General features: G+C 38.1%; 1 protein-coding gene across 3 annotated transcripts in view; it reads left to right on the top strand.

Annotated features, from left to right (window-relative positions):
- Positions 1–16,005, top strand: part of CCNT1 (cyclin T1) — a 39,682-nt gene extending 23,677 nt beyond the window's left edge. For 2 of the 3 annotated variants that reach the window (XM_044941697.2, XM_006054562.4), the window contains 3 exons: positions 841–1,004; positions 1,169–1,239; positions 10,051–16,005. In XM_044941697.2, coding sequence (XP_044797632.1) covers positions 841–1,004; positions 1,169–1,239; positions 10,051–11,457 — 1,642 coding nt within the window. In that variant the 3' untranslated portion in view covers positions 11,458–16,005. The remainder of the gene's footprint in view (positions 1–840; positions 1,005–1,168; positions 1,240–10,050) is intronic. The other variant, XR_006550585.2, reaches the window with a different exon arrangement.
- Positions 16,006–16,305: the final 300 nt, after the last annotated feature.

Here is a 16,305-nt window from a genome sequence, read left to right as displayed (position 1 = left end):
TTTTGAAAGTTTATTTAAACTTGGATTTCATTGCCAGTTGGTGACTAAAATCTAGTTTGGAGGATTCTGCTGTAATTGTGGTATTTTAAAAGGTACTTTTTGTTTTCACTCACTCCCAGATAAATGGGCACATATATGTGCTAAGAGTTGTGATACTTTTTATTTCTTGTTCCCTTTTTAAAGAAAAAAATTAACACATAACTTGTATTACCAAATGATTTGCTCATTCTCATCTCCAGTCTACTATGTAGTTCTTGGAAACCAAAGATACTCCTAATGACCGTCGAGGCTAAGCAGTTCATTTTTATAGCCTGATGGGAGAGATTTTAAAAATAAACTATCAAGCATATTCACACTTGAGAGAGTGATTATCTATTCATTATTTAAAAGAGACCAGACCTTGACTGGCAAGAAATAAGATAATTTTTAGGATAGTTCCTTAAGTATTTGATTTAGGGATTGTACATATTAAAAATGTTAAAATTTTTCTTATGTTCTGACCTTATTCTTAGGATGATTAATCCTTATTTAAAAAAAACTTGAGTACTCAGTCTTTTATTTTTGTTTTTATTTTTTCCAGTCCTTCATCAGTGTGTGGATTAAATGATGTATAGTCAAAAAAATTAGATAAGTTGTTACCTGAGCAGATGGGTTAATGGAAAGATTAGGTTGGGTGTTGGATCAGAGCACTGGCTATTTCTTGCCTTTCTTGCTCTCCAGTGTTTTTTTCTTTTTCTTTTTTTTACTTTTTTTTTTTTTTTAATAATGGAGAGTTTTTTAACTTTGGGTTCAGAATTGAGAGCTCATGACACTCTCTTGTTTCCTTCCCTCTGATGTCAGCCTGCATTTGACCACATTTAGCCTGCAGTACACACCTCCTGTGGTGGCCTGTGTCTGCATTCATCTGGCTTGCAAGTGGTCCAACTGGGAGATCCCAGTCTCAACTGATGGGAAGCACTGGTGGGAGTATGTTGACGCCACTGTGACCTTGGAACTTTTAGATGGTAAGTTTTAGAGGAAGGGACCTTGAAAAGCACTTGCTCTTGATCTGTCACATACCTGGCCAAAGGTGACTTGATTTCAGATGAATACAGTTAGTTGAGGTTATCCTTCTTTCATTACTTCTCCCTCTCTGAGTTTTTCTTAAATGTTCTAATTTCATTTGTAGAACTGACCCATGAATTTCTACAGATTCTGGAGAAAACCCCCAACAGGCTCAAACGAATTTGGAATTGGAGGGTAAGAATTATTGCTGTCACTTTCTTTTGATTGCACCAGTGAGATACCAGATATGGATATGTACCCTAGGTTTGGAATTTCCACTTTTTATAGTTATGCAGCAGTTATGATTTCAACTTCATAGCTGGGATACTGGCTCAGAAATCCATTGATGTAGGTAACAGCAGGATTTATTTTGTGTTTTGCAACTCTGTGGTTTAGTCATTTGGTCAGCAACATTGGTTGAGTATTTTTTTGTGTGTAGAGAGTGTGAAGGGGGAAAATTTGGCTTTTCTGAGACATAGAATGTTGGCTTCTTATGTAGGAAACATACAGAGTTAGGAGGTTAGAGCTGGTATTGTAATTTTATCTTTGACATTACTTGCTTTTAAATGGATTTTAGAATTTTGTTTTTATATAGATCACAGTTCAAAGTTATATTTCAGGCATTCTTGAAAGTCTTATTTATGATTAATGAAATAATTCTCTCTTTTTTTTTTTCAGTGTCAGAAAGCTTAAAAGTATTCCTTGCATTTCTGAGAATTCTAGACTGAGGATGCTTAATTTTCTTTCTCCTAAGTTGAGTTATAGAAAATGAGTTTGCCTAGGGTTCAAAGGAGATTTGAGAGGACACAAGTCTTATCCTTTACTTTTGTGTAAAACTTTACCAAAATTTCTAGAGTTTTAGACTAACTGTAATCGTAAGATAAGGATGTTCATGAATGAATACAACTTCATTATTTTTATTGCCTTGTAGCGGGATCTTAGTTTCGTGTGTGTGTGTGATCAGTTGTTTCTGACTCTTTGCGACCCCATGGACTGTAGCCCACCAGCCTCCTCTGTCCATGGAATTTTCCAGGCAAGAATACTGGTGTGGGTTGCCATTTCCTCCTCCAGGGGATCTTCCCAACCCTGGGACTGAACCCACGTCTCTTGCGTCTCCGGCAGTAGAAGGTGGATTCTTTACCACTGCGCCACTTGGGAAGCCCCTAGTTTCATGACCAGGGTTAGAACCTGGGACCCTGGCAGTGATAGCACCGAGTCCTAATCACTGGACTACCAGAGAATTCCCACAATATTATATGTTTCACTATAGGTACTATGCTGTACAGAGGATCTCTCGGATATATTCATCTTGTGTAACTGAAACTTTTTGCCCTTTGACTAATATGTCCTTGTTTCCTCCTTCCCTCAGTCTCTGGAAACCACTATTCTACTCTCTACAAGTTTGACTATTTTAGATTCCTTACATAAGTAAGATCACATAATACTTGTCTTTCTGTGTCTGGCTTATTTTACTTAGCAAAAGGTCCTCCAGGTTCATTTATGTTTGTTGCAAATGGCAGAATTTCCCTCTTTTTAAATTTTTTTAAAAAATTTAAATTGTGGTAAAATACAAATAACATAAAATTTACTGTCTTAGCCATTTTAAGTATACAGGTATTACATGGATTTATACTGTACTCCAGTGTTCTTGCCTGGAGAATCCCAGGGACGGGGGAGCTTGGTGGGCTGCCGTCTATGGAGTCCCACAGAGGCGGACACGACTGATGTGACTTAGCAGCAGCAGCATACTGTTCTGCAGCCATTATTACCATCTATCCCCATAACTTTTCATTTTCTAAAACAAACTCTATAACCATTAAAGAGTGACTGTCTATTCCCTGACTCTGGCAGCCACGATTATATTTCATTATTTAGACTATTGTTAGTACCTGTAAACCTCATTTAAGTGGAATCATGCATTATTTGTTTTTTTGTGACTGACTTATTTCAATTAGCACATCCTCAGGGTTTATCCATGTTGTAGCATATGGTAGAATTTTAACTGTTCTCTTAAAAGGCTGAATAATCTTTTGTGTGTTTGTACCACATTTTATTTATCCATTCTTCCATCGATAGACATTTGGTTTGTGTCTGCATTTTACCTTTTGTATGTAATGCTGCAATGAATATTGGTGTAGAGTATCTCTTTTGAGATCCTGCTTTCTATTCTTCTGGGTATATACCCAGAAGTGGAATTGCTGGGTCATATGCTAGTTCTATTTTTATTTTGTTGAGGAACCACTACACTGTTTTCCATACTGGTGTACCATTTTACATTCCTACCAAACAGTTCACAGAGTTCCAATTTCTTTATATCTTTGTTAACACTTGGCTGTTAATGTGTTTTTTTTTTTTTTTTTGGCAGTAGCTGTCTAAAGGATGTGAAGTGGTCTTTGATTTGCAGTTCCCTAATAATTAGTGATGTTAAGCATTTTTCATATTCTTATTGGCCATTTGTGTATCTTTGGAGAAATGTCTACTCCAGTCATTTGTCCATTTTCAGATTGGGTTGTTTGGTTTTTGTTGATGAGTTTTAGGAGTTTTTTGCATATTCTGGATACTAATCCCTCATCAGATATATAATTTACAAATATTTTCTCCTATGTGTGTTGCCTTTTACTCCAGATAGTGGCTTTTGATGCACAAAATTTAAATATTCCCATGGAGTCCTTTTTGGGGAGGGGTGTGATCACCTGGCCTTTTCTGTCATATCTAAGAAGTCATTGCTAAATGCAGTGTTGTGAACCTTTTGTTCTTTGCTTTCTTCTAAGAGTTGTATATATATATTTTTAATTGGAGGATAATTGCTTTACAGTGTTGTGTTGGTTTCTGCCTTACAACAAGTGAACCAGCCATTGTTGTTCAGTTACAAAGTCATGTCTGACTCTTTGCAACCCCATGGACTGCAGCATGCCAGGCTTCCTTGTCCTTCACTATCTCCTGGAGTTTGCTCAAACTTGTGTCCGTTCATGCCATCCAGCCATCTCATCCTCTGTCGTCCCCTTCTGCCTTCAATCTTTCCCAGCATTGGTCTTTTCCTTTGAGTCGGCTCTTTGCATCAGGTGGCCAAAGTTTTGGAGCTTCAGCATCAGCATCAGTCCTTCTAATGTATATTCAGGGTTGATTTTCTTTAGGATTGACAGCTTTGATCTTCTTGCCATCCAAGGGACTCTGAAGAATCTTATGTAGCACCACAATTCAAAAGCATCAATTCTTTGGTACTCAGCCTTCTTTATGGCCCAACTCTCAGATCTGTACGTGACTACTGGGAAAACCATAGCTTTGACTATACAGACCTTTGTTGACAAAGTGATGTCTCTTCTTTTTAATACACTATCTAGGTTTGTCCATAGCTTTTTTTCCAAGGAGCAAGCATCTTTTAATTTCATGGCTACAGTCACCATCTGCAGTGATATTGGAGCCCAAGAAAATAAAATCTGTCACTGTTTCTACGTGGTAATGTATATATTTCAGTGCTACTCTCAATTCATCCTACCTTCTCCTTCCCCCACAAGGGGAAGTTCTCTGTGTTCAAAAGTCTGTACTCTGTGTCTGTTCCTGCCCTGAAAATAGGATCATCAATACTATTTTTCTAGATTCCATACATATGCGTTCATATATATTTGTTTTTCTCTTTCTGACTTATTCTGTATAACAGGTTCTACATTCATCTACCACAGTTTAACTGCCTCCAATTCATTCCTTTTTGTGGCTAAGTAACATTCCATTGTATATAGGTATCACAATTTCTTTTATCCATTCATCTGTCGATGGACACCTAGGTTGCTTCCATGTCCTGGATATTGTAAATAAATATTGCTGCATTGAACATTGGGGTACATACGTCTTTTAGGATTATGGTTTTCTCAGGTATATGAGTTTTACTGTTTTGGATCTCAGATTTGGATCCTTTATCTGTGTTAATATTTGTATATGGTATTAGGTAAGGGTCCAGTCTCATTCTTTTGCATGTGGATGTATAGTTTTCCTAGCACCATTTGTTGCAAAAACTGTCCTTTCCCCATTGAATGGTCTTGGCACCCTCGTCAAAAATCATTTGACCATGTATGACAAGGTTTCTTCTGGACTTCTGGTCCATTCATCTATATGTCATTACCCCACTGTTCTGATTACTGTTGCTTTGTAGTAAGTTTGGGAATCAGGAAGTGTGAGTCTTCCTGCTTGGTTTTTCATTTTCGAGATTGTTTTGTCTATTCAGGGTCCTTTGAGATTCCATATAAATTATAGGATGGGTTTTTTATTTCTGCAAAAAATGTCATTGGAATTTTGATAGGGATTGTAGGAATCTATACATTGCTTTGAGTATGCACATTTTAACAATACTAATGTTTGAGTTAATGTTTGGATCGAGTACACCGGATGAGTTTCCGGTTATGTTTTCCATAATACCTTTCACCAGTGTTTTGCAGTTTTCACTGTGCAAGTCTTTGTGTGTTAGTCGCTGAGTCGTGTCTGACTCTTTGTGACCCCATGGTTTGTACAGCCCACCAGCCTCTTCTGTCCATGGGATTTTCCAGCCAAGGATACCGGAATGGGTTGCCATTTCCTTCTCCAGGGGATCTTCCCAACCCAGGGATTGAACCCGGGTCTCCTGCATTGCAGTCAGATGCTTTACCATCTGAGCTACTAGGGAAGCCTATGCAAGTTTTTACTTGGTAATTTCTAAGTACTCTTTTTGATGCTGTTGTAAATGGGATTGTTTTCATATAATTTCCTTTTCAGATTGTTTACTGTTCATTCAGGGAATTGTAACTGAATTTTATTTATCTTGCTATTTTGCCTAATTCATTGATTAATTCTAATAGAATTATAGAAAATAATTTTTTGATGGAATCTTTGGGGTTTTCTACATATAAGCTTATGTTATCTGCAGACCAATAATATTACTTCTTCTTTTCCAATTTGATGCCTTTTTTTTCTTTTTCTTGCCTGATTGCTGTGGCTAGGACTTCCAGAAGTATATTGAATGCAGATGTTGAAAGTGAGCATCCTTTCCTTATTCTTGATATTAAGGAAAGCTTTCAGACTTTAACCATTGAATATGATATTCACTGTGGGTTTTTTATATATGGTTTTTATTATGTTTAGATAGTTTGCTTATATCCCTAGTTTGTTGAGTATTTTTATGTTGAAAGTGGGTTGAATTTTGTCAAATGCTTTTTCTTCATGAATTGAGACGATCATGTATTGGTTTTTTTCCCCTTCATTCTGCTTATGTGATGTGCTTGTGTACGTGCTCAGTCGTGTCTCACTTTTTGTGACATAGTATATTGATTGATTTCCATATGTTGAACCATCTTTATATTCCAGAAATAAATCCCACTTGGTCATGATATGTATTTTTTAAAATAGGTTGTCAAATTCATTTTGCTAGTATTTCGTTGAAGATTTTTTATCTATGTTTTTAAGGGATATTGGCCTGTAGTTTTCCTTTCTTACAGTGTTTTAGTCTGATTTTGGTTATCAGGGTGATGCTCACCTCATAGAATGATTTGGGAAGTATTCCTCCTCTTATTTTTTGGAGCGTTTGAAAAGGATTGGTGTTCCTTCTTGTGGTGGCTTCTCTTGTCATGGAGCACAGGCTCTACGTGTGTAGGCTTCAGGAATTGGAACTCACAGGCTGAGTAGTTACAGGTCAAGGGCTCTAGAGCCCGAGCTCAGTAGTTGTTGTGCATGGGCTTAATCCCATGTCATGTGGGATCTTTCTGGACTAGGGACTGAACCTGTGTCCCCTGCATTGACAGGCAGATTCTTAACTACGTGACCACCAGGGAAGTCCCCAAATTTTATTTTGATTTTTCTCTATTTTTCTTTTCTCCATTTTATTCTCTGCTCTAATCTTTACTGCATCTTTCTCTCTGCTACCTTTGTTCCTCTTTTTCTAGTTCCTTAAATTGTAAGTTTGTTATTTTGAGATGTTTGTTGATTTGTTTTTGTGTTTCACAGCTTGTGGGATTTTAGTTTGCTGATTTTAGTGTGTTTATAGCTGTAAATTTCTCCCTTAGCACCACTTTTGCTACATCCCTTAAGTTTTGAAATGTACTTTTGTTTTCCTTTTTCTCTTAAGTATTTTCTCATTTCCCTTTTGATTTCTTTGATCCATTGTGATTTTTTTCCCTCCAGTTTTCACTAACTTATCTCGTTTTGATTTTTAGTATGATATGTGTCTTTTAAAATCTGTTGACTAAGTTTGCGGCCTAACATAATGGTCTGTCCTGGAAAATGTCTCATATGCACTTAAAGAATGTATGCTGCTGATTTGGGGGAGAGTGTTCTGTATATGTTTGTTGGATCTAGTTAGTTTATTTAAGTCCTATTTCCTCATCTTCTGTCTGATCTGTCAATCATTGTGAAGGGGGTATTTTAGTCTTCAACTATTACTGTAAAGCTGTCTATTTTTCTTGAATTCTTTTAGGTTTTGGCCTCATATATTTTGATGGCCTGTCACTAGGTATGTAAATGTTTATAACTGGTGTGTCTTATTTCTGTACCTAGCCTTTTAACATATATAATGTCCCTTCTTTGTCTCTTAAAACCTTTTTTGATTTAAAGTCTATTTTGTCTGCTCTTAGAATAGCCAGGCATGTTCTCATGGTTACTGTTTGCATTGTATTTCTTTTTCCATCCTTTCACTTTGCTTGTTTGGGTCTTTGGATCTCAGTGGCATATAGATAACTGTAAGTTGGAGTTCGAGCGTATGTTTTTACCCATTCTACAAATCTGTCTTTTCCTTAAGAGTTTAGTCCACTTACACTTAAAGTAATTACAGATAAGGAGAGACTTACTTCTGTCACTTATGGTATTTTTTATATAGGCATACCTAGTTTTATTGCACTTTGCAGATATTGCACTTTTTATAATGAAGGTTTGTGGCAATGAAAAGGTCTGTTTGTGCCATTTTCCCAACAGTATTTGCTCACTTTATGTCTGTTACATTTTGGAAATTCCTATTATTGTGATATGTGATAATATTACTACTACAACTCAAATGATGGTTAGCATTTTTTACCAATAAGGTATTTTAAATTAACATGTGTGCTTTTTTTTTTTTTTAAAGAAATAATGCTATTGCATATTTAATAGACAATATAAGGATAATTTTTATATGCACTGGGTAATGAGAAGTTTTTTGAGGCTTGCTTTATTGTGGTGGTGGTGGTTTAGTTGCTCAATCTGTCTGACCCTTGCTACCCTGTGGACTGTGTAGCCCACCAGGCTCCTCTGTCCATGGGATTTCCAGGCAAGAATACTGGAGTGGGTTGCCATTTCCTTCTCCCGGGTATCTTCCCAAGCTGGGGACTGAACCTGGGTCCCGGCAGATTCTTTACCGACTGAGCTACAAGGGAATTCCCTGACTTTATTGTGATTAGCTTCATTGAGATGGTCTGAAACTGAACCCACAGCATCTCCACAAGTATGCCTGTATGCCTTAGAGCTTTTTGTCCATTTCCTGCATTACTGTTTTTTGTACTTAGTTGATTTTTCATAGTGAAAAATTTTAAACTTTCTTGCTCGTTTTTTGTATTCTAGGCTGTTTTCTTTGAATTTATCATGGGATTATCTTTGACATCCTAAAGTTATAGTACTCTGATTTTTTTTCTTTTGGTTCCTCAGACTTGATATAATTTCCATTGTGCTGTCTTCAAGCTTGCTGATTTTTCTGCCTGATCTGTCTTTGAAATCCTCCAGTGCATTTTTCATTTCAGTTATTGTACTTTTCAGCTCCAGGATTTCTTTCTAGTTTCTTTAAACATTTTTATTTTCTTTTTAAATCTCTTTATCTCATTTTGTTAACATGTTTTCTTAACTTTCAACTTCGTTTCCTTAAGTGTCTTTAAGGCAGTTATTTTAACGTCTTTGCCTAGTAGATTTGCCATTGGGTCTTTTTCAGGACAGTTTCTGTTGATTTTTTTTTTTTTTTTTTTCCTTTCGAATGGGCTATATTTCTTGCTTCTTTATATGCCTTGTGATTTTTTGTTGTTGAAGATTGAATATTTGAATCTAATAACATGGTAACTCTGGAAATCAGATTCCCTCACTTTCCTGGGGTTTGTTATTTTTTATTTTTGTATATTTGGGCTGGTGGCTTGATTTTTGAGGGATATCTCGGTGCTGAAGATTAGCCTGATGTGTAAAATTATGGACTTCTCTTTTCTGAGCCTTCTCCTAGACATTTCTGTATATGTAGTTTTTTAATGTTCTACCATAATATCTGGCTCCCAAAGAGGGAAAAGGAAAAAATGAAGTGGGGGAGGAAAGGTGTTGGCCCTTTGTATCTGGGGAATTCACTTCAGCCAGAGGAGGAGGGGATCACAACAATGGAGGGAGGTGCAACAGTGGGCTCCTGCCTGTTTGTACCTCTGTGATTGAAAGCAACAGTCAGCGATCAGAGCACAGACCTCCAGTATTTGCCAGTCAGGCTTCCCCAAGCTGTGAGAAAGGTACTGTAGGAACAGATGCACAGCTACCTGGGGCTGAGAGCTGAAATTGAGGGAAATTAAACCCAATTATTTGTCCATGACTTACTTATTCTGGAAATTACAAGCCTTCAGCAGACTACAGTGTTCCAAAATAGTTATATCAAAAAGATCCTGCCTGTGAAGTTGTTGTTTAGGTGGGAGACAGATTCTTGGGGCTTCCTACTCTGCTGTCTTCACAGAATCGCCCTCCTCTTTTAAGGCTAAATGATATTTCATTGTATGTACAGGCTACATTTTTTAAATCCGTTGTTTTTTTTTTGGACACTTGGCTTGTTTTCATACCTTAGGTATTATGCCTCTTTGCCATCTTGTGATTCTTGATTGAAGTTTAAAAAATTTTAAATCTCCTGATGGTAATAATTATCAGTCTCATGTTAGAGTAGCCTTCTGGTTATGGGCTATCCCAACTCCCAATGCCACAGCAGACACAGTCTACTCATTTCAGTGTTTTTTTCCCATATGATGAATTACTTGAAGTGAAAAAATGCTATTTGCTTTATTCTAGGCATGGCAGGCTGACAGGAAAACAAAAGCAGATGACCGAGGAGCAGATGAAAACTCTTCGGAGCAGACAATCCTTAATATGATTTCCCAGAGCTCTTCAGATACAACTATCGCAGGTTTAATGAGCATGTCAGCTTCTTCTACCACAAGTGCAGTGCCTTCCCTTCCAGCCACTGAAGACTCAAAGAGCAACTTAAGCAATGTGGAGATGTTGTCAAGTGAGCGTTGGTTGTCCTCCCACCCTCCTTTCAAGGTAGAACCTGCTCAGGGTTATCGGAAGAGTGAGAATTTAGCACTTGTAGGAGCTGATCATTCCTCACAACAGGATGGTTCAAATGCGTTTGTTTCCCAGAAACAGAATAGTAAGAGTGTGCCGTCAGCTAAAGTATCACTGAAAGAATACCGTGCAAAGCATGCAGAAGAGTTGGCTGCCCAGAAGAGGCAACTGGAGAACATGGAGGCCAATGTGAAGTCACAGTATGCGTATGCTGCCCAGAATCTCCTGTCTCACCATGATAGCCATTCTTCGGTCATTCTGAAAATGCCCATAGAGGGCTCAGAAAACCCTGAGCGGCCTTTCCTGGAAAAAACTGACAAAACAGCTCTCAAAATGAGAATCCCAATGACAGGTGGAGATAAAGCTGCCTCTACAAAACCAGAGGAGATAAAAATGCGCATTAAAGTTCACACTGCAGCTGACAAGCACAATTCTGTAGATGACAGTGTCACAAAGAACCGAGAGCACAAAGAAAAGCACAAAACTCACCCATCTAATCATCATCATCATCATAATCACCACTCACACAAACACTCTCACTCACAGCTTCCAGCTGGTACTGGGAACAAACGTCTGGGTGATCCAAAACATAGTAGCCAGACAAGCACCTTAGCACACAAACCCTATAGCTTGTCTAGCTCTTTCTCCTCTTCCAGTTCTTCTCGTAAAAGGCCCCTCCCTGAAGAGACTGGAGGGGCGGCGTATGATCATTCAACCAAGACCGCCAAGAGTGCTAAATCCTCTTCCATAAATTTCTCCTTCCCACCTCTTCCTACAATGGCCCAGTTGCCTGGGCATAGCTCAGACACAAGTGGCCTTCATTTTTCACAGCCCAGCTGTAAAACTCGAGTTCCTCATATGAAATTGGATAAAAGCTCCACTGGGGCCAATAGTCACAATACACCCCAGACCACAGACTATCAAGATACTGTGAATATGCTTAACTCCCTTCTCAATGCCCAGGGTGTTCAGCCCACTCAGCCCCCGGCGTTTGAATACGTTCATTCTTATGGAGAATATATGAATCCACGGGCTGGTGGAATGTCCTCCAGATCTGGCAACACAGACAAACCCCGGCCGCCACCTCTACCATCAGAACCTCCTCCACCACTTCCACCCCTTCCCAAGTGAAAAAGAAGAAGAGAAAAAAGCTTCTTTAAAAACGCATTTGTTTTTAAACTACTGATTCTGGACTAAGAAAAGTACTTCTCATATGAAATATGTCACCCTTGTTGGACTAGGGAATAAATTAATATTGAGACATAGGTGGGAGGATGGTTGAGGGCCTTGGTTGTTAATATCTCCTGCCTCAGAAATTTAACTATTTTATTATAGTTTTTACTGGTATTGGAGAGGTGAGAATGTTAAAGCTGTGAATGATTCAGAATACTTTCTCTCTTCTTGGCCTCTCCACCTCCTAATTAGGTTGATTAGAGTTGATATCTTCCCTCTTCTTGCCAGGACTGAAATATGGAGGGTTTGTTTTATCAAACAGTTGTGGATCCTTTTGGTGTTTAATATATCAGAAGAGAGGAAGTATTTAAACATCAAAATCTTTTAAGAGACTTTTAAAAAATAATTTAAAGAAAGTAAGTTATCTGTTTAGTTTTTTTTTTATATAATTGGGGAAGGGGTAGGGATTTTGCTGTGTGTATGAGATACACAGTAATGAGTCCTTCCGGGTGGGATTGAAGGGTTGGGGGTGTGTGTAGGTGGGTTGGGAAGATAGGATTTTGGCCATGAGTGCTGAGACAGGCTCTGGCCACTTGAAGTGTTTCGACCTGTAAGTGTGTATATAAGTGTGGGTATGTGTGATATTAAGTGTGTGTGTGTTTAAAAATCATGTTTTATCTTTCCCTCCCTGTCCTTCACCATTTCTACTTCTACTACAGTCTACTAGGGAGAACACGGTGTGGCCTTTTTGAGCATAAAGGGAGGAAGAGGCATATATTTGGTGTGATATTTTCCCCTCTTCTTTATGTTGTAATTGAAGGTAGCCTTCTAAATTGTAGTTTGGGCAGGTGCAGCCAATAGTCTGATCTTGGACTCTTACACAAACTTCCTTTTTTACCCTCTTTTTCCTTTTGATAGAGAACAAAGATGGGATTGAGGAAGAAGGCTGGAGAGCTAGGCTGGCTTTGGCCCTACAGAATTGTATTGTGTTTTTTTCCCCCCCATGTTGGGCTTTTGGAAAGTGTTCAAGTGAGAGCGGTCTCAGGGTCCCTGAATCGAAGTGGGGTGTGCTATCCTTTCTGTGAAGCCCAGACCATATGTGAGAATAGTTCTGGGAGAAGCCATGGAGCTAGAGGATACTGAAAACAATGAAAATTGTGATTGGGAATTTTTAGGACATTATATTTTAAATTATATTATGAATGTAAGACTTTCTGTATGTCTGAAGGGAAGCAGCTGAATCCTCAATTTTTGCAGTCTGTATGACTTCAGAGATCAAAACTTAACAAATTTAACAGTGCTGATGCCATGAGGGTGAGCAAGCCTAGCCTACAGATAACTGTTATGTTTAGATTGTCCATCTTTGGTGGCTTTAATTCTAGGCAGAAGTTCTTCTGGAGATTTCTAAAAGTTCTTTAGAAAAATGGATCAGGAGTCCTGTTCTTATGGGTACTTAATTGTCCCAATAGGAGTGAATGTTTTTGTTGAAAGAAATCTTTCAGGGGGCTAGAAAGAATTCTAAGCCAAGTTGTCCAGCTGAAAATGCCACCAAGTCACAGATCATTTCATGTGATATTATTCTTCAGTCTTCATGGTGTTTTTTGCTATGGAAAAGGTGATGCAATTTGAATTTGTCTTCTTGATTTTAATGCAGCTTTTTTCACACCAAATATTCTTTATTTGAATTTTTTCATTGAAAGTCATAGGGAGATAGTTTTATGTGTGCTGCTGCTTGCCAAGAACAGGTTGGGGAGAAAACTGAGGCAGTTGGAATTGCTGATGCACTGGCCTAATACAGGAGGGAATTTGTACAATAAACCTTAACCGAAGATGAGTTAGTGTCCTACGTCTCTGCATATTTTAACTGTCTAGAGTGCCTGCCATTGCTGTGTAAAGTGAGCTCTCTGCTGATCGATACACCAGTAATAATTTTGACTTGGAATGTCACTTTACTTTTACAGATGACATTTTCCTCTTTTTCCTTGATATTTTCTGTGTTATGTTTGGTAATTGGTAGATGCGTGATGTGTTTACTAAATTTAGGCTGTTCGTTTAGATTTTGTTTGGTGGAGTCAGCTTTCTTCCCTGACCTTTAAAGCTTATTTAGTTTGCTTTTGTATCTTTGTGGAAGTGATGATCACTGATTTGATTATGAAAATGACTCTTACAGCTTTAAGTTTTTCTCGTGAAATGTCACATATTTTCTAATCACATTCACTGCCTCACCACAGACACACATATCCACTTGGCCTCAGCAGTTCTTCATGGCCGTCTGTAGTTAGTTCCTTAGAACTTTGTCAGGAGTGACCTTGAAAAAAATGCTTACTAGAGCCTAAAAGCTGCTTTCTGCTGTATAGTCTGGCCTTTGCACTAGTAGATCATTGCTGATATAGGTCAGTTTAGAGACTTTTCTATATTAGTGCCTCCTGATACTGTTTTAAGATACCTGCAGTGTCTGCTTTTGTATCTGTGCATATGTTATGAGCCTCCTTATGGGCTCTGCATGAAGTGTTTGCTGCATTGTCTTTGGGTTAGCAGATGTCCCTGTCAACTAGCATGCATGTTGTCCAAATTCCATAAACTTAGGCTTCACGAGGTTGTGTGGTTTCTAAACACTGTGTCGTCTTTTACCCTCACCACTTCAAAGGGTGAAAAACAGGATTTATACATCCAAAGTTAGTCTAGTAAACATGGCTTTCCCCCCCTCTTTTAACCTAGACTATCAAGGATAAGTGGTGATAAGCAGGCCTGGAGCCTCAAGTTCTATAAATCTCATTCCTGAAACTTTGCTTGAATCTCATGTTGGCAAAAACGATTATCTGTGAATTGTTCGTAGGACTTTAATCAGATACCTGTGTTGCTGTTTGCTTACCTTTAGTGAAGCATTAATCTAAAGCTACGTTGGTCTTCTGAAGTATCAGTTATGCTTTTGGGGTTTAGAAAATACATAGGAATTAGTCTAGTCTTTTTACTTGAATCAATGTGTTTCCATATCTGAGACCCTCAGCTCCCCCCACTTTTTTTTATGATTTTAGTGTTTTCATTTAATGTATCCTTTTACATAGTTCTGTATTATTGGCTTCACCAGTATTGATAGAAAAATTAAATCTCCAGGTGGAACAGCAATGGATTAGAATATAAAAATAAAATCATGGTAACATCAGTGCTGGATTTACTTTCACCTCTGCTACCTAATTCCCCATATTGAAAATCCATTCCCCTCTTTGTTCCTGGACAAAGGCCGATTATAGTTGGATTCTAAACATACCTGTGTTTCCCACAGAAACAGGGGACTGTGGGAACTTGGGAACTGATTTAACTTTTAAAAGGATTATTCCTTTGTTGATAATCTGTTTTGATCTTAATGCCAGGGAAAAGGGATTCTCCAACATCTTTAAGTTGGAATATAAATGTTATTGTCTTGGGGTTGGGAGAATTTAAGCAGCCTATGCAACCCTTCACATGGTGAGAACTAAGCCCTCTGCAGTCCCACTAAACGTTTAGTGACTGATGCCTCCCCAGATTTCTTGTGTTGCTGCTTGTCAACACCCAGCTTTTAACTGAGTATCTGTTCCTGGTGGTTTAAAGAATGTTCATGTTGTATCACACTGTCCAGTTTTATCTCTCTATCCCTATGTGGGATAAAAAGCCTGGTACTATAATCCTGCCTGATAGAGTGGTCTTGAGTGAGAATTATTTTTAAGTGGGAGACCCTTCCATTTTAATGTCTCTAAAGGAATGTTTACTGAAAAGTGGTGTCTACTCTTCCTGTTTTTAAGTGTGTATTCATGGTGAATGAAAAGAGAAAGACTTGGGTTTTCTGTTGCCATATTAAGCATGGAGAGGGATGCTTGACAGCATGCTAATTGAAGCCAGAGCAAGTATGTCTCCATCAGGTTATCAGGAACTGTTCAGTTGAAAGCTGAGGCCTTAACTGATTAGTGGTTGACCACATTGGATTTGGTTACAAGATGGAAGTGCTGGCTGGGTTAAGCACACAAAAGAATGCAGCTGACTTGACTTAGTGTTAACCTAGGTTTCTGGATTTGAAACTGACCACCTCCTCACCCTACTCCCCACACCTAAAACTTTTCTTATCAGACCAAAGAGCAAAGAAGGAAAAAAAAAATGAAATACTTTACCAATCTGTGTCACTCAGGTACAATTTTGTGGTGATATTTTTGTCTTTTTTTTTTTTTTTGTATTGCTCTTAAGAGTCCTTTCTCAGCATATTATTCTGCTCTTGCCTCTGTCTTCCTCGGTGCACCTCAGTTCTGGATGCTACTCCTGGGATCTCTACTGCTGTTATGTGAATGATAAGATGTAAGTGACCATTACAGTAAGGGCTCTTTGTAAAAAATTTTAAAAAATGTTTTTAAAAATTTAAAAAGTACATTGTATACATTTTATAGTCTGGCTATCAATTTGATATTTTGCTGTCAAGTATGTTTCTCAATCTGTATTTATCATCCCATCAATAAATGTTAAACACTCATCTGATGATCATTTATGTGTGCTGAGTCTTCAAGTTAGTCTTTAACTGTCATTTCATTGATACGATAATAGTTGTCTTAGTTTTGATAGTATAAGTATGTACTTTCTTACTGCACAGGATCCTGTGGGAATTGAGTTCAGTGGGAATACCTAAGATTTGATCATCACAGTGAAGCTGACAGTGTAAGCATGATGTGGCTGAGGGGAGAAACCCCTCATTCTACACTGTCACATGGGTACCTGGAAGGATGCCTGGCACACAGAGAAACAGACAGCTCTAACAGAAGATAGCAACATGTACTGCTTATCTAG

The sequence above is a fragment of the Bubalus bubalis genome, chromosome 4, assembly GCF_019923935.1.
Source record: "Bubalus bubalis isolate 160015118507 breed Murrah chromosome 4, NDDB_SH_1, whole genome shotgun sequence".
NCBI classification, from domain to species: Eukaryota; Metazoa; Chordata; class Mammalia; order Artiodactyla; family Bovidae; genus Bubalus; species Bubalus bubalis.
This window is presented reverse-complemented; position numbering and strand designations above follow the sequence as displayed.